The 22,224-nt window shown below is 41.5% G+C and overlaps 2 protein-coding genes across 1 annotated transcript; one reads left to right on the top strand and one right to left on the bottom strand.

Moving 5' to 3' along the window:
* The window catches only part of LOC311079157 (uncharacterized protein), a 98,684-nt gene that overhangs the window by 56,233 nt on the left and 20,227 nt on the right, over nt 1–22,224 (bottom strand).
* LOC311079375 (uncharacterized protein) lies at nt 910–20,436 on the top strand. Its single transcript, XM_084108732.1, has 9 exons — nt 910–976; nt 12,795–12,926; nt 13,020–13,154; nt 19,238–19,262; nt 19,373–19,405; nt 19,537–19,575; nt 19,702–19,783; nt 19,926–19,982; nt 20,300–20,436. The coding sequence occupies exons 2-9, from the start codon at nt 12,804–12,806 to the stop codon at nt 20,385–20,387; spliced, it is 582 nt and encodes a 193-aa protein (XP_083964858.1). The 5' UTR covers nt 910–976; nt 12,795–12,803; the 3' UTR covers nt 20,388–20,436.

Raw genomic sequence — 22,224 nt, 5'->3', positions numbered from 1 at the left:
GAAGACAGCAGAGTGGGTCCAGTGCCACCGACCGACGTGGCTGGACTCGGCCATCCATCTGGAAGAGGATCAGCTGGTGGCGTGCTCCAGGGTCGGCGATACCCTCCCTAATGTTTCTCTCCCTTCTTCTTTTTCAGCTTCCCCCTCCTCTACACCCTCCCCTTGACCTATACCACTCCCCAGGTACTGTCCGCCAGGACCCTTCAGAGGCCTTCAGATGTCGCCGGACCAGGCAGGGGACATACGGGGGCAACCAAGGGTGGTCGCATCCGCCGGAGCAGAAGCTTCTCCTCTTGTTTCCCCGCTCTCTCCATGCCAATCCCTTGGCCCACTTCCTGCCACTAGCGAGGCGGAGAGGCCTGGGCCGGCCTGCTGGCGTTGTGGGGACCCGGATCATTTCATTGATAGATGTCCCATGATGGATATAGGGACAATGATCCGGGTCCCAGACGTCCAGCAGGCTGCCCACGATCAGGCTGGCCGGTACCAAATACCTGTGAGTATTAAGATGCTGGCTTACAGAAAAGATCTTCCAGGAACCACTTAAATGTTATAAGATCTTTTAATAACCCTTTATAGAATTGGAGTTCCTCTAATTTCCCCCAAAGCACTTCGAGGTCTCGTGGTAATGAAAAGGTGACTCCAGAACCTCTCACGCACACACACACACACACACACACACACACACTCTCACGCAAGAGGTTTGGCTCAAAGGAAACAGTCATACAGAGAGGAAACACAAGATCAAAGAGGCAAGCACTTCTTCTCGGTTGATTCTGCATCGCTGCTCTATAGGAGAGACCAGGGACGGTTGCAACATGTGATTTTTCTCCAATCAGAAACAAGCTAGATTGATGACACTCACACTGCACATGCTCAGTTAGACCACCCTCCCCCCTCTCCCCTCACCAGGAAGAGGACAGAAGACATCTTTAACATCTTCTGCTGCATTTATTGAACAAAACTTGTTTTGGAGGTATGAAAGTATTTTTTTTTTTCATGAGATGTATTTTTGTCATACTGTCCTGACATTTTGTATGAATTAATCAAAACTTACTTAGTTTGAATTATTGTTGTGTTGACTTCTAAGTGCCATGGATAGCATGTGTCAGAGTCAGTGTGTCTAGCAGGAGTATGATGCTCTGTCATGGCTGATAGGGTCGGGGACGGTTGCAACAAGTTATAAATTGCATGTTTAATAAAAGTTTGTTGCACTGCAAATTGTTCAGTTCTTCCTGACACTGAAATATGGAGAGATTGAATAACATCTGTAATTCCTGCACACTGAATCTATGTAGGCCTATGTTCTACACATAAACTAACAAAACTCAATAACTGTTATTTGATAAATATGACTATATAAATAAATAATAGGTTACAATAATATTACTGTATAAATAAATAATACTATAATATTATAGTAGGCCTAAAACAGTTAATATTTTCAGAATTCTATGCTTATTGAGACAAAAAAGCTAAAGTTAATTAGTGAAATTTAAGGTATTTTTAACATGTTGCAATTTTCATCTGGCTTCTTCCATTCAAATAAATACTGTAAACGATATGTCATATATAATCATCTTTAAATGGTATGGGTAATTAGCAGACAGACGCAAGTTTAATATATACAAATTTGGTTGGTCTAGTCCAAATAGTCTCTGAGTAACTGAGAGAAATGCAAAAAGTGTTGCAACTGTCCCCGGGCTCCCCCTTTAGGCTACATCTGTACATCAAATACTTGTTCTCCCCACTGTATGCATATATATATATATATCACCAGACTACAACAGTTGATTGATTACATTGCTAATTGCAAACATTTTTTTTTTGCATTACAAGTTTTCTGAAATATTTAAATATGCAAACTATGTGTTATCTAATTAAGTATGCACTAATTTGCATACATTTCTAGAACAAAAATCTGAACATTGGATGAAGTCAGGTTCTAAATTCCTGTTTATTTTTTTTATTTTTTTATATATTAGAGTCAAAGGTTTTTAAAGAGGGGATTTTGGATATCTCTAATCACTCCACAAATCAGAAAATACTGTCAACAGACACAAATAAAATATAAAAATCACATTTTTTTTAGGAATTATATCAGGAAAATTATATATGAACAAACCCCTCTGTAAAACCCTTCAGAATATGGATAAGAATCAGGGCTGGACTGGGACAAAAAATCGGCCCGGGCATTTTGGCCCAGACCGGCCCACTATATGATCATAAACACCACCCTTCTTTGCACGCCCTTAATTATATGCATACCAACTCCTATTCATTAAAACCACTAATGCCATGTAATGAGTGAGTATAGGAACGAGTGAGAGTTAACAGATGAAATAAGTAAAAATGTGATATTTATTAATACGGCCCAACTATACTTCACAGTGTTGAATACTAAAACAAGGTGTAATCTGCATTGGCATAGCAATACAAGTGTTTCTTACAGGATTTTTGGTAAAACTGTAATTGGTGGACCTCAGTCCTTCTAGGGGGGTTCGGGGGCATGCCCCCCCGTGAGAAAATTTGGTGCATTTTAATGTTAAATTCATCAATCTGGTGCACTTTGAAAGTTCAAAATTAAAAGCTCCAAACCATATTCAGTGTGCAAATTAAACAAAGAAAAATTCAAACCTCTTTTAGTTACAGTGTCTATTTACATTACACCTACTACATAATAATAGTTATAGCCTAATATTAATCCAATGACAGTAATTTTTTCTTTTTCCATTCGTATTTTTTCGGCCCCACCAATTTCTTTCTCTTCTTTCCTTCTTTTCGCCATTCTTACCGTCTGTCTCTCTGTTGTATTCACACAAACCCAAACCTAACCAAAAGTAAACTCCTTTGATCGGCGCCCGCGCCTTTGAGCCAATCGGATGTCAGGAAAAACGAGGATCAGTCCAAGCTGGGAGGGGCCGCTCATATCCCCCCTCAAGATTGGAAGTATTGGTCTGGCCCGGTCTGAAACACACACACAGACACACAGCGTTCCGCTGCCGCTGAGCGGCCGGCCAGGCCGGTACGGTAGCTAATCATTTGAAAAAAATGTCTTGCCCACCGGCCGGTTCGGCCTGAAATGGACCGGCCGTTCGGGATTGTTCCCGGTATTCCCGATTGCCAATCCGCCCCTGATAAGAATAACACTGTAAAGTTTGGTGTGTGTAAAGCTTTCGAAGTGGAGATTTCTGGCTCAATCATTTGTCTCGCCTTTACGAGTTTGACATTGATCAGTTCTACAGATTCTACAGGATTTTGCGTTTAGCAGTTTAATAAATGATTATTAGTATTTGTTTAATATTGTCAAACATAATTCCGTCTAAAGGTTCATGAAAAAAAAAATATGTTTAGGGGAGAGCGCGGCACAATCTAACGCTTTTGGACTTTCTCAGTTTGTGTAAATCTATAGGGTTCAGAGTGTTTATTTTTCACCACATTAATTTCACACATGTCTAGTACAATTATTTGGTTTTGTTTTATTAATACAGTGTATATTTTATTATTGATATACCACGAAAGAATGGAAGTGAAATGTGACAACATGCCCCATAGGTGGAGTATTGTAACATGACCATGTGACAGATTAAAATGCTATCTGATCTAAACAAAAAATATACAAGACAAACTAAAATATATTTCCAAAAAATAAAAAAAATATAAAAAACAGCTATACAGCATAGTTCAAAACGTAATAATAATTAATAATTTCTGAACATTGACTCTCAGTCTTTATTCATCTTTTTCTCATGTTTTCTCAATATAATTCATAAAAGTAGAATATAATATCATAGTTCTAATAGCGGCTCATTGTAGCGCAGTGTGACAACGCAACCCGGTCACACTAAATGCGTCTCTATAGCACGCATTGTGTTTATCGTGCAAAATACGCTAATGAGTTTTTACGTGCATATGATACGCGTGGGTAGGATTAGTCGTGTGGGGCGTGTGTATTACACGCAATAATGTGCGTATCAAATGCACGCGAAAACTGCGTATGCACGTAAAAACTCATTTTCGCGTATAAATTGCACGATAAACACGATGCGTGCAACATGCCCCGCCTGAGCAACTTAAACCCGGCGAGTGTTTCTGCTAGTTAGCGAAACATTAAGGAACCATATCAACTGTTACATAACATATTGGATATTAAAATAATATCAGATTTGTCTAATTTAAAATAAACACCCAAAATAGAGATGAAAAATTAACATAAGTAATAAATTAACTTTTGCTACGGTTAAATAAAGGTTCAGGGATTATCTTTCAAAGATTTCAGAATTTTGGCGCATTTTTTTCCTCTATATAGGCTATAGTGTTGATATGGCAACTAGTAAATACTGAGTTTCGTCATGCTAGCATGTGTAGCATGTCCAAATGTTACCAGGGCCATAGCTATAGAGGATTCGGGGCCCCCTGTAATGATATTGATGTGGGCCCCCACCACCCTCCACCAATATCATATACTGTAGATGAGCATGGAGGCCCACATATAACAGAAGATGGTGATGTTGTTGTAAAACCTTTATTTTAAAAGTTAAATGTTTATATAAAAATTAAAACTAGTAGGCCTAATAAAAATGAACAAAAAGCAAAAAATTTTTAAATAATAATAAAACCAATTTTAAAAAAGTAACAGCAAAATAATGTTTTTCCCATTAGTCTGTTATAATTCCTAAATCAAAAAGTAAACATTTAGAAATTGACAAGAATGTAGTCACATTAAAAAGATAAAATCATTTATTGTCTTATTTTCTAATAAAGGTAATATTAGTAAATAAATATAATAAATGTATTCATTCAAGTGCAGTGTGTTGTATTCGTGTTTTCTTGATGTAATAAGTACATCATCAGCCGGCAGGTCAGGTGCATAATGCAATGCGTCGTGACTCGTGTAAATTGTGTAAAAAGACAGGACTTTTGAACACGTAATCATTCGGTGGATTGTGGTTCGCACCGGCAGGGACGGACTGGGGCTAAAAATCAGCCCTGGACTTTCTCCCACATAGGCCCATCATCCGGCCATTCGCCTCTAGCCGTGTGCGACAGACACTATAGCCAGGATGTCCTGATACTACATGCCACAATACTGTAGCCTAAGGTATTCACAGCAAGTAACATCTCAAAACCAATGATGATAATTGGGGTTGTGTTTATTAATGAAGCCTCAGCCTTCAAATAAAAACAGAAAATGTACAACGCCATAAAATACAAATAATGAAATGTCACTGGCTACAGAAACCCCAAATTACACAAACTTGTAATTATAAAACATATACCAGGGGTCTCCAACCTTTTTGTGTACCTTTTTATCCCCTGCCTGAAGGGATAAAATAATCTAGAAGAGATTTTTGTTTGTTATACTCAAATATGTATTAACATGGTGGTGCTTTTTTACTTTACACCATCATATGCGAAATAATAAAATATCTTGATATTCTGGTTCAGACTTACAAGCCTTTAAAAAATAATAAAAAATCAACAATTCCTGAAAAATTATGAAAATATTGTTTGTTTGTTTTTTGTTGATTTTCTATCAAATAAATAAATTCTATAAAATATAAAACAACCTCTTGTATGTGTTATCAAAAACAGTAGCCCAAACATTTAGTTTAAATATAAATGCATAAATAAATAAATAAACTACCATAACTTCTAAACAAAAACATTACTGCATTACATTTAATACATTTAGGCCTATACATGACTATATTAATTTAACAGCATTTTTAACCTCCTCAGACCCCGTGTCCACATACGTGGACACCACATTTTTGGCTGTGTGCAGCTTAATACTTAATTCTGTGTAACTGGAACATGTTTTTCACAAACATGGACACTTATACTGCCATCTGGTGGTGTCAGGAGAAAAAAAAATGTAACATAAATAATTTCAAGATGGCGGAGAACAGAGGCGAAATGTCACGCAGCCACATCAGACCAAAACGCCCACAAGGTAAAAAATTTAATAACATTTCATCGTTGATTCTTGTTAAGTTATGCATAATAGTGTTGTATGATTAAAATGGCATGCACATTTGACAAACTTTTGTAACAGGAAAGATTTACTAGGCTGCTAAACTTTATGTCCACATATGTGGACATTGGGACTTAACTTCGATGAAACTGTATAAGAATTTTAGCAAAAAAAATGAAAATTTGTAGTTGCACAACTTGCACTGAGCTTCGTGGCGCGCGTGCACACACACACACACACTCTTGATCACTCGCGATCGCACACACAGACACTCTCTCTTGCCCATTCACGATCGCGTGCGCGAACACACACACACACACTCTCTTGATCACTCGCGATCGCACACACAAACACTCTCTCTTGCCCATTCACGATCGCGTGCGCGCACACACACACACACACACACACTCTCTTGATCACTCGCGATCGCACACACAGACACTCTCTCTTGCCCATCCACGATCGCGTGCGCGAACACACACACACACACACACACACACACACTCTTGATCACTCGCGATCGCACACACAGACACTCTCTCTTGCCCATTCACGATCGCGCGCGCACACACACACACACACACACACACACTCTCTTGATCACTCGCGATCGCACACACAGACACTCTCTCTTGCCCATTCACGATCGCGTGCGCACACACACACACACACACTCTCTTGATCACTCGCGATCGCACACACAGACACTCTCTCTTGCCCATTCACGATCGCGTGCGCGCACACACACACACACACACATTCTTGCTCACTGCGATCGAGCGTGCACACACACACAAATAAAAATAACATTCCTAGTTTGGAGAAGTTGAAGTTTTGGAGTGTTACAAAAAAGAAAGCAAATTTTCTTTTTTTTTTTGGATATGTTTTTTATTTGGATATAAATTTTGTTTTTCCATATCAATGTTCAGAAGTGGTGATCAGTTGACAGCTCCGCCCCTCTCTTCACCGAGTGTCCAAGATATACAGCCAGAGGCCAGATGAAACGTCCACAAAGTCACAAAGTCGATCATCGACCTCCGGCCTAAGGTGTCCTGGTGCCACGTGCACTGATGGACACCCTTATGCTTGAACATGGTGTTCGTTATGGACAAACTGTGACTAGCCCGCTCGGGTTCAGATCAGGGGGGCCGTTCCTCCCAATCACGCCCCTCCAGGTGTCACTGTCGCTGCCCACGTGGGCGTTGAAGTCCCCAAGTAGAACGATGGAGTCCCCAGTCAGAGCGCTTTCCAGCACCCCTCCAGGGTCCAGGGATCAGGTCGTCGAAGCCCCCGCCTTCGACTGCCGCCCGATCCTCTAAGCACTGGCCCCTTACAGTCCCACCTACGGGTGGTGAGCCCACGGGAGGGCAGCCCCACATCGCTTCTTCGGGCTGAGCCCGGCCGGACACCATGGGGGAGGCCTGGCCACCAGGCGCTCTCATACGAGCCCCACCTCGGGCCTGGCTCCAGGGTGGGGCCCCGGATAAATTTTCCTACTCACCTGGGCTGAGCTGTGGGTCATGACCGAAAAGACAAGATCCCGGATACAAGTGGCCGAAATGAGCTTTCTCTGCAGGGTGGCTGGGCGATCCCATAGAGATAGGGTGAGAAGCTCGGTCACTCCGGAGGAGCTCAGAGTAGAGCCGCTGCTCCTCCACATCGAGAGGGGCCAGCTGAGGTGGCTCGGGCATCTGTTCCGGATGCCTCCTGGACGCCTTCCTGGGGAGGTGTTCCGGGCACGTCCCACCGGGAGGAGACCCCGGGGAAGACCTAGGACAAGCTGGAGAGACTATGTCTCCCGGCTGGCCTGGGAACGCCTCGGTGTCCCCCTGGAAGAGCCGGACGAAGTGTCTAGAGAGAGGGAAGTCTGGGCATCTCTGCTTAGACTGCTGCCCCCGCGACCTGGCCCCGGATAAGTGGAAGATGTATGTATGTATGTTCAGAAGTTATACAAGAGTAACAACGAAAAATGTTCAGGCACAGGCTGTAAATAAAAGAGATTTGCACTTTGTTACACAATGGTGTATTGATTTTTTTCTGTGAATTCAGACCCAGTGTCCACATATGTGGACATAATTTTTTTCAAAAAGTGCTTCATGTTCAAAGATAATATCTGGTTATTATATATATTGGTCCCTCCTAACCCCAAAAAGCTAGAAGAAATCTAAAATGCACGCCAAACCAAAGCTCGGGTCTGAGGAGGTTAATATAAATATATACAGGCACATTTCTGCCAAAAAAGTTTGTTTTACTACAGTTTTACTACAGTTAATTCATAAGTTGTGGAGTGAAATCCTTCTGACTGGTTTGTTCTTGGAACAATGCTTCGCCTGTTTTTTGCGTCAATATGTTGAGAATATCAGCGCTGTTTCATCTGGCTTTTAACAACCTTAAATCACAATGTCATCTGTGGGTTTATAATAGAGACAGAGAATTCTGCGCTGAATTGAACTGCTTCTCAGTGGATCGCGCAGCGGTGTCTTGCCGAATGTGGTATCTTCTTGTCAGCAATTACAGTTTGTCTATAAGCTTACATTCGGCAAGACACACGCAATGACCATCGTGATTATCTGTAAGAAATGTACAACACTATCAAAAACAATAGCATAATACAGATCTGTATGTTACAGAATGAAATATCCAAAATACTGTCCAGCAGGAAGACGGCTCATGCTGTTTAGTTAACCTTTCTCAAAGTCATCATAAAAACATTAATTAAAGCAGTGTTTCTCAACGGGTGGGTCGCTTTGAGTGGGTCGCGGAGTGTGCAGTCAAAGAAACAGCAAGCGTAGGCTAATTCTGTTTTTCTGACGCTAGACTTTTATTTTAAAAGACGCGCGTGAAAGCGGTTGACTGAGAGAAACGCGTTGTCCTCATTTCGGCCAGATGAGATGCTGTGAAGTTTTATGTCGGTGTCATTATTCTAACGTTATTTTTGTAACTATATTTCTAAATGACTGTGGTCTCACATATCAACTTATTTTATATTAACAAAAACTATTTTGGAACTGCTATTTAATAGTCTTACCTTATACTCTTTATTCATCATCAGTGTGTGTCATATACAGTATTTAGGCTATATGGGCCATGCTACAGAATTGGTTCAAAGACAGAGTTGGAAATGTCTTGAATTATTATTTATTTATTTATTTTGTCTTTTTCCACAAATGTTGTATACATGCAAATTGTATAATATCCAAGGAGCACATTTCTAGTAATTGTGCAGTTAATTATATTGTATTTTCAGAAAGTTTTGGAATATTTTTCCTCTCCCCAAATTTGTCACTACCGAAACACAATAATAAGGCCTATATCGATCTATTCATAGATTGTTTGCATCTACCTTTGCAATAATAAAAAAAGTTTTCACATGTAAATCAATAACAATTACAATTTTGACAATATTTCAAGCGTAATTTGTTGTATTTTGAATCCAATCTTTCTTTGTAAAAGGCATTTTAATCATACTGATTTCAAAGTTAAGGATTCATTACAATCAATATAACATCTTACATGATTATTCAGTATACCTTATTCTTAGACAAAACATGTTTTGGTTGTGACGGCACATTTTCGGTAGTGACAGTAATGTATTAGTAGTGACCACATCACATTGCAGAATTTTAAAAAACCCTACTAAAACATACTAAGATACTAATGATTTGCATAATAAAAAAATGTTTATTACCCCCAAATAAATGATTGTGTTCCCTTTTGTCACTACCAAAACAATGATGGCATGTTTCGGTCATGAATGTTCGGGACAGCCACCTCCCAATTGAAAGTAACCAATAAATGATGATTTTATATATATTAAGCTTACCGATATTTTAAATATTATTGTGGGATTCAATATAATAGAAGGGAAAATGTGGGTCCAATGGCCTAACCAGTAGAGAACCACTGCATTAGAGCACAGACAAAGTTATTATTACTTATCCATATAGCAATGTTTATTATGGAAATATATTACAGTAAGATTGTTACATAACAATTTTTGATGCAATAAAGAAGGTATAATTGTGTATCCTCCAAAACAGACAGAACGGAGAGAGTGTAGAATGGCAAAAAGGTTTTGACAAAATACGGTAGATGTGTTTCTTTAAAAAAAAAAAAAAAAAAAAAAAAAAAAAATTGAAAGATCAGGAAGATGGATATGAGGACAAAGCTGTTATAGAGTGATTTTTTTTTTTTTTTTTTAAAGAAACACATCTACCGTATTTTGTCAAAACCTTTTTGCCATTCTACACTCTCTCCGTTCTGCGTAACATTACGTGTGACTCTTTTGACTCGATTCTGCAAACGGCTGTGAAGTAAATAAGCGATCCTTCACAACAACACACTGTCTGATTCACGATATTTAACTCGCCTGTGAACAAATATATTTAGAAATCCTGTTTTAGAGTTAGTTTTATTATAAATTGTGTCAGTGGCTACAGATGCTAATGAATGTGAACACAGTATAAGCCGTGTTTAATCCTATTTATTCCTGCAGACTTGAGCTTCATTAAGAATTCAACACATCTAAACCTGCCGATCAAGTTCTTTACAATTCATTCACATTTTTAGGCAGGTGTGTTGGTTAGCCTATTTATGTGAATAAAATAAAGTAAATATTACAGCACCTCCACTGACACAGAAGTGCTGAACAGGAATATAAAATAATATAACAATATCTGATGCACTGAAGGGAATGTGGTGAAAAAGTTTTATATTGCGTCTAGACGCGATGGGAAACTCCTTTTCTCCTGATACTGAAGCCTTTATAAAATAACGCAGTGCTTCGCACAGCCATATAACAGTGCCGAGACTCACTCGCGCGCTATTGGCTGGTCAATGGGAACTGCACTAACCTATGGCGGAGCGGCGTAACTACGGGAACCAATCGGAGCACGCCGATCTGAGCGCGCAGCCCGCCAGAAGGGGCGAGGCATCTGCCTATAAAGCAGCTCATTTCGCCTTATGATTCAGGTTACTCGACTGAAGCGACGATCTTTGGACCTCGCAGAATATCCAGAAAGTCCTCTTCGCGCTTAGACCTTGTTTTTCAGCCGGAATGCAAATTAAACTAGCACACAAAACACAAATGGCATTTGATTGGATTATTTAGTTAGCAAACATGTCACTATAAGCTCTTTCCATCGATCAATTTCTTATTTTCACATTTAAAAGATTTCATGAAGTTAACTTATTCCCTACCCTACTTATGGTCAGTCAGCACAAATAACGATTAACGTGCTTGTTTGCGGCCCCTTTGAGTATAAAAAGGCATTTAATCTACTTCGAGCGTCCACAAATCTTTCTACCAAGTTGTTGGCAGGGCGGCGAGAGCGACTTTTGACGCTCTCGCCGGCGGCGGTGTGAACGCACCGTTAGACGAGCTGCTCTCACTGTGAGAACATGCCGCTCTCATCTCTCCGCTCTCGGGTCACGTTATTCTCAGAGCGCGACTCCGGTCCTCGCGCTCTCCCGTTTGCTTTCGCTCTCGAGCCTCGGAGGAGGAAACGGTGGAGTCGAGGGTTGAGCAGTCGAACACAGTGAGTTCATAGAGAGATGTCGCCGGTGCCCTTCACCCTCCAGACCAGCGGCCCTCGTGCGATGCGAGCGGCATCGTCTCGTTCGAGCTTATCCGCGTCCTGTCGAAGCTTTCGAGGAGCTCGGACTCACTGGGCTTCTCCTGAACGAGCCGCCTGGACGAGTGGTTCCTGCCGGTTCCTCATCACCAGCGATCTGAACCGTTCCTCCCAGAAGTTCACGAAGAACTGACAAGTCGTGGCGCGCCCCTTATTCGCGCATTGCGTTTATTGGGAGATTCTCATCTCTAATGATCCGCCTCCTTTCATCCTTCTTTCATCTTTCTTTCATCCTTCTTTCGAGCAAATCTCATTTCAGAAAAGCTACATGGTCGTGATGCCATAGCCTATATAACACGCGCTGAAGCCCAGCGAGTTTCCGGACGAAAATATTTTAGTTTTCTACAAATTTTGACTAGAATCCGATCATGGTTTAAATATGTCTATTTTATATGCTTAAGATATTTTTGGGAGGAAACCGGGTAACATTTTTTTTTTTTAAAGAAAAAACAGTTTTTCACTCAGATCTCACTGACTGACGCTGGATTTATTTTCACAGTCAAATGTTCTACTCTCAACTGTCATAATCAATTCAGCCTATCCAAACAATGATACGACATTCATAAAGTTATACAGTTTTAGTAAAGTTACAACTCTGCACTTTTATGCTCTGCATCGGCCATTTATACTTTGGTATTTTTGTGCAATAAAACAATCATAAGATACTAAGATAAAGCAGACTAGTATTTTTTTTTTTCTCTATTGTATCTATTTGGCTACAGTTGTTGCCCTATTAAAAATCTTTTAGACTAGACAATTTATTATGAATATTTAGTTTTGAATAATTTGAATAATTTGTTACACAAATAGGAGTTTGTATATGCATTTTTTTATTATTAATGTTTTCCCATAGATTTTGCAGTAATGTCAACACTTACTTTCACTTTCATTATTTCATTAGTGACAATAGCGCCCTCTTGTGCCCTACATGCATGTAGGGTCCTTCTGCATGTCATTGTTTTGTTACAATTTATACGAGTTTCTTCTGAAATGTGATGCTTTCTGGGAGGAAAAGATTGAAATTAAGGTTGTTTGTTGAAAACTTCATATTTTAAGGGGTAATTTTCACTGGTTTAAATGCACATCTCTACACATTTTCCACATGTTTAAATGTTTGTTCTACAACACAATATTAATAAACTGCAGTCATTTGGTTCTTTAAAACATTTCTCTCCTGTTTTCAGCACTGAAACATGAACAGAATCAATAAAACATGTGCAGAGATTCAGACTGACGGCAGGTTTGAATACAGACTTCAGTCTAATATACTGAATCTAACCAATATTCCCGACTGTGATCAGAGCTGGTATTCAGAGGTGTGTGTGTTTCTGTCCTCAAACTACACCATTATACATACTCACTCACACATACACACTCACACTTGATCTTCTTGTGTTTGGTGTGTTCAGGACCGGCGTGTGATAGCAGATCCATCAGATCCTGAAAAACTGAGTGATCCTGTTATTTCAGTCTCATCTGATCGTCTCGTCACGTCTCGCTGTGTGGAGGAGCTTCGTCATGAGATTCAGTGTCATTCTAGTGGAGTAAATCAACTCTCTCTCTCAACATTCCTCTGTTTTCATGTAGAGTGGTGCAGATATGACATCTCTCTGAAGGCCAAGCCGCGGAAACAAGTTGCATTTTAGCACTTGCATTTTTTATTTTCCCGAAGTCAATGGGGTTTTTTTTAAATGGAGTTTTGGTTAAATGGCTGAAAACTTTCACGTTTTATTCCACGGCATAAAATACATCAGTATTACCCACTCGTGATTTTAAAGCTGTTATGTGTCTTGAAAAAGGCAAATGCTAAAAAGTGGCTAAATGGGACTACAGAGGCTGTCGAGGAGATTAAACGTCATCACGCTGAACATGTGAACTCTTTTACAGGCTCGTTATTATGGAAGCCCGTTTCCGCCACGTTGAGTAAAAAAAAAAAGATTCTTTAAGTCATAATAATGAGAAACTTTCTCATAATTATGACTTAACATCTCGTAATAATGAGAAACTTTCTCGTAATAATGACTTAAACATCTTGTCATAATATGGAAGCCCTATGGAAGCCCATTCCCGCCACATAAGAAAAAAAAACGAGCATAAAAACTCGAAATTATGACATTCTTAAGTCATTATTACATAAAATGTCGAATTTATGATTTACTAAATCGAAATTATGACTTTAAAAGTCATAATTATGTGATAAAAAGTCAAACTTTTGACATACCAAGTCAAAATTTTGACATACCAAATCGAAATTATGAGATTAAAAAGTCGAAATTATGACTTTAAAAGTCAAAATTATGACATAACTAAATCGAAATTATGACTTGCCGACTGGCACGCTCATTGATCTGACGCACGCGACCCGACACATGATGAATTATGAACAGGCTAAGGAGTATTTCGATCGTGGTTTTACAAATGATGAATTTCTTGCCGTACTAGTGGAACGGCATGGAATAGCTCTGAGCAAACGCACTCTTGAGAGGATTTTAAGCAAGAACAAACTTTGGCGCAGAAAGAACAAAACGGATGTGGCGGAGGTGGCAGCTTTCATAGAACAACTTCAAACATCTGGGCAATGTCATGGCTATAGATTGATGCACCAAAAATGTTGTATGAATGGGACTGTAACTGATAGGGAAACAGTGAGAGTTCTGCTGTATGGAGCTTATAATATGACAATATGATTTGAATTTGAATTGTGTAAATTTGAATTATTTAGGCTACAAGACATGTAATCTAAATTTGAATTTTATGTGGTATTTTAAATAGTTCTGAATTTGATTTCTTTAAACGAATATTGAACATTTGAAATTTAACGAATTGAAATGTGTTTATGGCTGAATTTATTAGACATGTATTTTCAAACAGCTATTTTTTTTGTTCTGAATTCTTAGAAATGCAAATATTCAGTTTAAAAACAATACAGATTCAAGTTTTCAAGATGAAGAAGAAATCCAGAACTTCAAATTCAGTTTTCTAAAAATCAAACCGCGGAAAAATCAGATCTTACAGAAAGTAGGTCACAGGTCATCCACAGGGAAGAGTAAAGGATCTAGAAGAGTAAAGTCGAACAGAGCATTTTGGCTGCACTGCAGTAGTTTTCTGCCGCAAATGTGGTGGTGGTTCAAGAGAATCCGTGTATCTTTTTTTATTATATTTAATATTAAGAGTAGAAAAATGAGAAAACAGCTTGAGTATTAGATTTCTAATATTCATAATAATGACTTAAGAATGTCATAATGTGGCGAGCAGGACGAGGTCGAGGGCCGTGGGAGGACGGCGCGAGACCGGTGGCGTAATTATGATGAGCCACACCTGTGAGACGCACCGGTCTCGCATATCTCACGGAGGAGCGGAGGCATAAAGGAGGAGCGACGACAGTGAAGAGCGAGAGAGGACAGGCCTGATTTTTAGTTCATGTGTTGTTTCTGTTTGTGTTGCCAGCAGTCGTCCGTGAGGGGCTGCTGGCTTTTACTTTCATTTTTGTATTTGTTTATTTATTTATTAAAATCTTTAAATGTTCGCCGGTTCCCGCCTCCTTCTTCCCGTAACATCTGAACTTCGTTACACTGGTGCCGAAACCCGGGAAGAGGGAGGGACACGCTGTCGGAGAGCCCTCGCTGCTGGGAGGAATCGCGGTGCTGAGGAGGTCGGGCAGCACGAGGGAGCGTCGGCCGCCGATTGCTGCCCGAGGCGATGGTGCTGGAGCGATGGAAGATCTGGTGGGACGGAGAGCTCGACACCGTGCTCCTGGATCGAGGAGGGGTGGCTGCCGTCAAGAGGGAGCGGAGGAGTCGCTCCCGTTCGCCGTGGGCCGGAGCCTGTTGCCGTCGGCCATGATGGGGGCGGAGCAGGGAACGGGAAACTCGCTGCCGGCTGCCCTCGAGAGGAGTCACCGCCGGCCGCCAGGAGGCGGAAGGGCGTCGAGCCGTCCCCCAACGAATGTCCAGTACCATCGCATGGCACCGCGAGTGACTCTCAGCTGTTTGAGGACCGAGCGGCAGTGTGTCCGGGAACCGGATCAAGAATTTTTTTTTTTTTCCTCTCTCCCCTCTCTCCTCTCTGTCGCTCCTCATGCTTCCGTCTCCTTTCCTCTCGCCTCGTCTGTCCATACCCCCAGGTACCGCAGCCGCCATGATTGGTCCCCCCGGGGAGGGGGGGGGGGGGAGTAGGCGCAGCCTCGGGAGTACCCCCCGGCCTGCGAGGGGCGATGGGGGTATGTGGCGAGCAGGACGAGGTCGAGGGCCGTGGGAGGACGGCGCGAGACCGGTGGCGTAATTATGATGAGCCACACCTGTGAGACGCACCGGTCTCGCATATCTCACGGAGGAGCGGAGGCATAAAGGAGGAGCGACGACAGTGAAGAGCGAGAGAGGACAGGCCTGATTTTTAGTTCATGTGTTGTTTCTGTTTGTGTTGCCAGCAGTCGTCCGTGAGGGGCTGCTGGCTTTTACTTTCATTTTTGTATTTGTTTATTTATTTATTAAAATCTTTAAATGTTCGCCGGTTCCCGCCTCCTTCTTCCCGTAACATCTGAACTTCGTTACACATAATTTCGAGTTTTTATGCTCGTTTTTTTTTCTTATGTGGCGGGAATGGGCTTCCATATTATTACGAGATGTTAAGTCATTATTTCGAGAAAGTTTCTCATTATTACGAGATGTTAAGTCATTATTATGAGAAAGTTTCTCATTATTACAAGAAAGTTTCTCATTATTACGAGATGTTTAAGTCATTATTACGAGAAAGTTTCTCATTATTACGAGATGTTAAGTCATAATTATGAGAAAGTTTCTCATTATTATGACTTAAAGAATCTTTTTTTTTTTTTACTCAACGTGGCGGAAACGGGCTTCCATATACTTTATTGTAACGCTGAGGTTGAAGCAGAGGCAGAATCCAGATCCACATCCAGCACACTTTATTTAACCAAACTCAAAACTAAACAAAGACAGACTCAGACTAGGGAACAGAACAACCAACATAAAATATCAAGAACCCACAAACACTCACACAAGACACAGGGTTTAAGTACAGAGGCAAACAAGCTAAACAAGATAACAAGGGGCATGGTTAACCAGAGACACCCGGGGAGACTAATAGGCATTAAACATAGAAGACAGACATGAATCATGACAGTTATGCTTATAATCATGCTCTTATACACTTAACTGAAAATGTTTTTAGATCAAAACTGAAAGAGTTGTCGGAAGCTGATGGTGACGTTGAATTCGTGGGACCGTGGTGTAGTTCGTTTATAGCCTTCCTTTAGCTGTTTACTTCTGGAAACTGCATTTAGGCTTCAAAAATTCAGTTCTGTTCATCTGTGATAATTATCTATCTATCTATCTATATCTATATCTATCTATATCAATATATATACACACACACCCAGGAAGAAATTTAAATGCATGCTTGGTGACAGGAATGTGCATGGCCTGCCGGCCCATTCACCCCCTGTTCCTTCACTCCAATGTGTAATTGGAAAGCGAAAAGGAAGGTTGCAGGGAAGGGCTAAGAAGGCCCCACCCCCAAAACAGAATGTGCCACCGAGCTTCTGGTGACATCCAGCCAGTAGTAATGCACAAACATCTGGGGAGAAGCCCAGCTGGCAGCAGAGCAGACGTCCTGCAGTGACACTCCTCTGAACAAAGCCCAAGAGCCCCTCGTGGAATGAGCTCTGATGTCTCCTGGGGGCTGCACTCTGATTCAAAGCTCCCAAAGCTATAGCTTCCACAAGCCAATGTGAGAATCGTTCCTTAGATATGGGACTCCCCTTGTGAGGGAGCGCCCATGAAATAAAGAGCTGGTCGCTTTTCCGGAAAGCGCCGGTCCTGGCCACATATGTCTGTAAGGCACGGACAGGACACAGAACATTCAGCCTCTGATCCTCCATGGAGGAGAAAGGTGGAGGGTGAAAAGCGGACAGCTCTAACACCTCCGATGTGAACTCAAGGGTTAGGGTTAGGGTTAGGCTTTTGGAAAACCTCCACTAAGAGATAATTTAATGCACAAGGAATGAACCGAGAGTGCATGTAGCTCACTGACACGTGTAGCTGACGCCAAGGCAGGTCCCACTCAGGAACAGTTCTCAGAAATCGCCACCAACAACTTTAATCGTTGAAAAAAACCTGTCCATTTCCATAAGGTCTTGAAGGAAACACAAAATATCAGAAACTGAGCACCCTTCAAACACTTGCCGCTTACAACCATATAAGGACCGTGTAGAAACAGCCCTGGCATGCTGTATAGTAGCAACCACACGCGGGGCAAGCCCTAGTGAGCCTAGGTTTGTCCTGTCACGGGCCAGACCCATGGACGGCCACCCTGGTGTGGGTGATAAATCTCCCCGTTCGCTTGGGACAATAGTTCTGTGCGGAGGGGGAGGGGCCACGGCTGGGCATATAACAAAGGGATTATCTCCACCAGAGAGATGTGATGTGCGTAAGCACACGGCAGGTGTCCTTGCAAAACTTTCCCCTTCATTTCGGCTAAAATAAGCCAATCGTATGTGTAACGAGGTTTGTTGTTATGGGAAGAAGGAGGCGGGAACCGGCGAAATACAAAAACGAAAGTATAAGCCAGAAGCTCCTCGCGGACAACTGCTGGCCACACAAAACAGGAACAAAACATCACATAAAACTCAGGCCTGTTCCTCTCTTGCTCTTCATTGTCGTCGCTACTCCATTATGCTTCCGCTCCTCCGTGAGAGATACGAGACCGGTGCGCCGCTCTCCCACGGCCCTCGGCCTCGTCCTGCTCGCCACAGTATATCTATGTCAAAATCTGCAGACCTGACATTCTCAGGGGAGCCAAGCCCACCTCCGCACATTCGTGAATTCACATCCATGAATTCGTAACATGTGCCTTGATAGGTGAAATGAAGAAACTTCCTGTGCGGCGGATAAATGTCGTGGTCATGTTTAGGACCTGGTCCTCCATCTGATCTGTATACGGCCCGGATCCGGCTGACTACCTAATGTGTTATGGTCGTGTCAAGGTGCAGGTCCTCCATCTGATCTGGATAAGGCCCGGATCCGGCTGACTACATCATGCGTTGTGGTCGTGTCTAGGAGCAGGCCCTCCATCTGATCTGGATACGGCCCGGATCCGGCTGACTACATCATGCGTTGTGGTCGTGTCTAGGAGCAGGCCCTCCATCTGATCTGGATACGGCCCGGATCCGGCTGACTACATCATGCATTGTGGTCGTGTCTAGGATCAGGCCCTCCATCTGATCTGGATACGGCCCGGATCCGGCTGACTAAAGCATGTGTTGTGCTCGTGTCTAGGCGCAGGTCTTCCATCTGATCTGGATAAGGCCCGGATCCGGCTGACTACATCATGCGTTGTGAATGCCACGTTAAAGAGATGTGTTTTTAGACTAGATTTAAACTGACAGATTGTGTCTGCTTCCCGGACAATTCTAGGAAGACTAATCCTAGTAACGTCATACCTGCACCACTCTATTTAAACACACAGAAATTATGATAATGTTATTTTGATTTAATTATGAATCATTAGACTCACAGTTCATCAGAACATTAAACAAACAATAATTCATATTTAATCTTTAGTGAAACTCTATAAATGCTGCTTTAATGCTTCGTTTCTTTCATTTCAGTTCAGTATGGAGACCCTGTTCAGAGGTGAGAGAGACTCTTGCGTAAAACATCAGTGTGTCCTGAATCAGATCAAACTCTGTGTTGAACTGAATCTTCTGTAAGTGAATCATGATGATTGTGAATGTGTTTTTCAGTGAGGAATGAAACTGCAGCGACTCCAAACTCAGGTGAGTTTCAGCTGATAAACGTGTGTCTAATTCACTAATAAAACACTGATTCAGATCTGATTCAGACTCAGTCCAGTGTGAATGTTTTCTGTCATATTGTCTGAAATTTGTGATCATTGTGTGTTTTAAAGATGTTCTGAATGAAGTGACTCAGTCTCTCCAGATCTCAGGTAAAACATAAAGAGCTTTAAACATAAACTTTAATATTGATTAATCATTATAGATCAGCTGATTTCATTGGTTCATTAATTCATAAGTTCATTAAATATTTTGTTGTTTGTGTATGGCTTGTATAGATCATTTCTGGTGGATTTCTGCTCTTCTCATCATCATGTTCCTGCTCTTGATGTGTTTCATACTGCGTAAAACAATCTTCAGGTGAGTCCAGACTGATCTCAGTTCAGTCAGTAAATCTCAAGAGTTCATGTCATCATATTCACCTCCATCATCAGATTGCAGTATCTTAACCGTCTAAAAATGATATAATAATATGTAATAATCAGATTCAGTGTGTTGTCAGATGTTTTCAGAGAAAAGGGTGGTTCATCTGTCAGACTGATGATGATACAGACAACAGGTGAGTGAATCCTGTAGCTCAACACTAGATGATGATCATAATGGGTTCAATTCCCAGTCTTTCTTTCTCTCAGTTTGAGATTCAATCCATTACATTTGCATGAATGAATCAAATGTGCTCTTTGAATGCAGTATAAATGCAGTGTTAGTCACTTGGATAAAAGCATCTGCAAAATGATAAGTATAATGGAGTGAATCTCATACTAAGAGAAAGAAAGATTGAAATAAATCACATCAACATTTAAGAGCTGAAACGAATGGATAATGTGTTAACCTACAGTTGAGACTATAATGAAGTTTTATCTGGTGCATCTCTAGGTCACAGATGAAGGTCAGATGTAATGATCCTCATTCAGTGCAGGAATCTCAATCTCAGCAGTTAAAGGCTTCAGTGACTGAGGTCTAAATCAACATCATGGGTCATTTTTCATATCTACTCACCTTTTTGTTCCTTTGAAATGAGGCACAAAGTGGATTTCCAGCCCCTCCACCGTCTCTGTTCCTCTGTGGTGAAATTATCTGCCGAACTCCATACGGCCTTCAAGAAGCAGCTGAAAACATCTTAACCAATCCACAACCTTAAAAACCAAGACTCTTACCAAAAATATCTATTCTTTTCTGCATTTTAATTCTGATCGAGTTTGTTTCCTGATCTAGCTTCATAATGAACATGTCCATTTTGATAAAAGCATCTGCTAAATGAGTAGATGTAAATGAAAACTTCTCATGTTTTAATATTGTTCATTCACTGGTTTGTTGTTTCTGGTTGTGTATGATGTCTAATATAATGTACAGCTGAAATTATTGTTTCATAACCTTATTGTTAATAAACTCTTTCTCTTATAAACCTTCTGCAAATTATTTTGGCTTTCAATGGACTGTTCACCCAAAAAGTATTATTCTGTCCTCATTTATTTATCCTCATGTTGTTTAAAACTTTATGACTTACTTATGTGCTCTGTTGAACAGGAAAAATGTCAATGAGGCATTTGAGGTCCAATGTTGTTTGAGCCCCAACGATTTTCAAAATATCTTCTTTTGTGTTTACATAGAAGACAGAAAGTGTTTGAACAAAATGAGAGAGAATAAATTATGACAGAATGACCATCATCCCTAAAATGAGTTTGACTACATACTGGACTGTTTTGGTTTCGACAACACAACCAAATACAATTAAACTGAGATGGTACTGAATTAGATCATGGGGAATACTGAGAGAATTTGACCATTTTTTTCTTCACCTCTAGGCATATTAATAAAGGGGCTCACACTACATAGCTAAAGTTCAACTTGCTCAGTCAGCTTTCTACATACAGTAGTTCAAAGATTATTATCCAACAAATCTTCAACAATTCTGAGTTAGACTATAGGTCTAATGTCTGTTTCAAAAACTTGTAACTGAAAAATTATACCTAAATGAAACTCAGTAGCCATGGGGGCAGGGGGAAATGCCCTTGTGTGGGTTTTTGTTTCCAGAATTACTTTCAAAACACTTATGTCATGAGTATGAACCCATAATCCAGCTACACATTATTTCCACATCTGCATAGAATTTACTAGAGTTGTGTAAACATGTTTCCCGCCCCTAAAGACAGCCAACCAACCCGCCCCTCAAGACAGCCAACCAGTCCGCCCCTCAAGACAACCAACCTGCCGGCCCGTCAAGACAGCAAACCTGCCCGCCCGTCAAGACAGCAAACCTGCCCACCCGTCAAGACAGCAAACCTGCCCGCCCCTCAAGACAGCCAACCTGCCCGCCCCTCAAGAAAGCCAACCTACCCGCCCGTCAAGACAGCCAACCTGCCAGCCCCTCTTAACAGTCAACCTGCCTGCCCCTCAACACAGTCAACCAACCCGCCCCTCAAGACACCCAACCTGTCGGCCTGTCAAGACAGCAAACCTGCCCGCCCGTCAAGACAGCAAACCTGCCCGCCCGTCAAGACAGCAAACCTGCCCGCCCCTCAAGAAAGCCAACCTACCCACCCGTCAAGACAGCAAACCTGCCCGCCCGTCAAGACAGCAAACCTGCCCGCCCGTCAAGACAGCCAACCTGCCAGCCCCTCTTAACAGTCAACCTGCCTGCCCCTCAACACAGTCAACCAACCCGCCCCTCAAGACAGCCAACCTGCCGGCCCCTCAAGACAGCCAACCTGCCTGCCCCTCAAGACTCCCACCCTGCCCGCCTCTCAAGACAGCACTGTGTGGAGTGTGGAGGAAGAGTAAGTGGCAGTCTGGACCTATCA

The sequence above is a fragment of the Abramis brama genome (assembly GCF_963993115.1).
Source record: "Abramis brama genome assembly, chromosome: 1".
NCBI lineage: Eukaryota > Metazoa > Chordata > Actinopteri > Cypriniformes > Leuciscidae > Abramis > Abramis brama.
The sequence above is the reverse complement of the archived record's forward strand: the minus strand, read 5'-3'. Positions and strand labels throughout refer to the sequence as shown.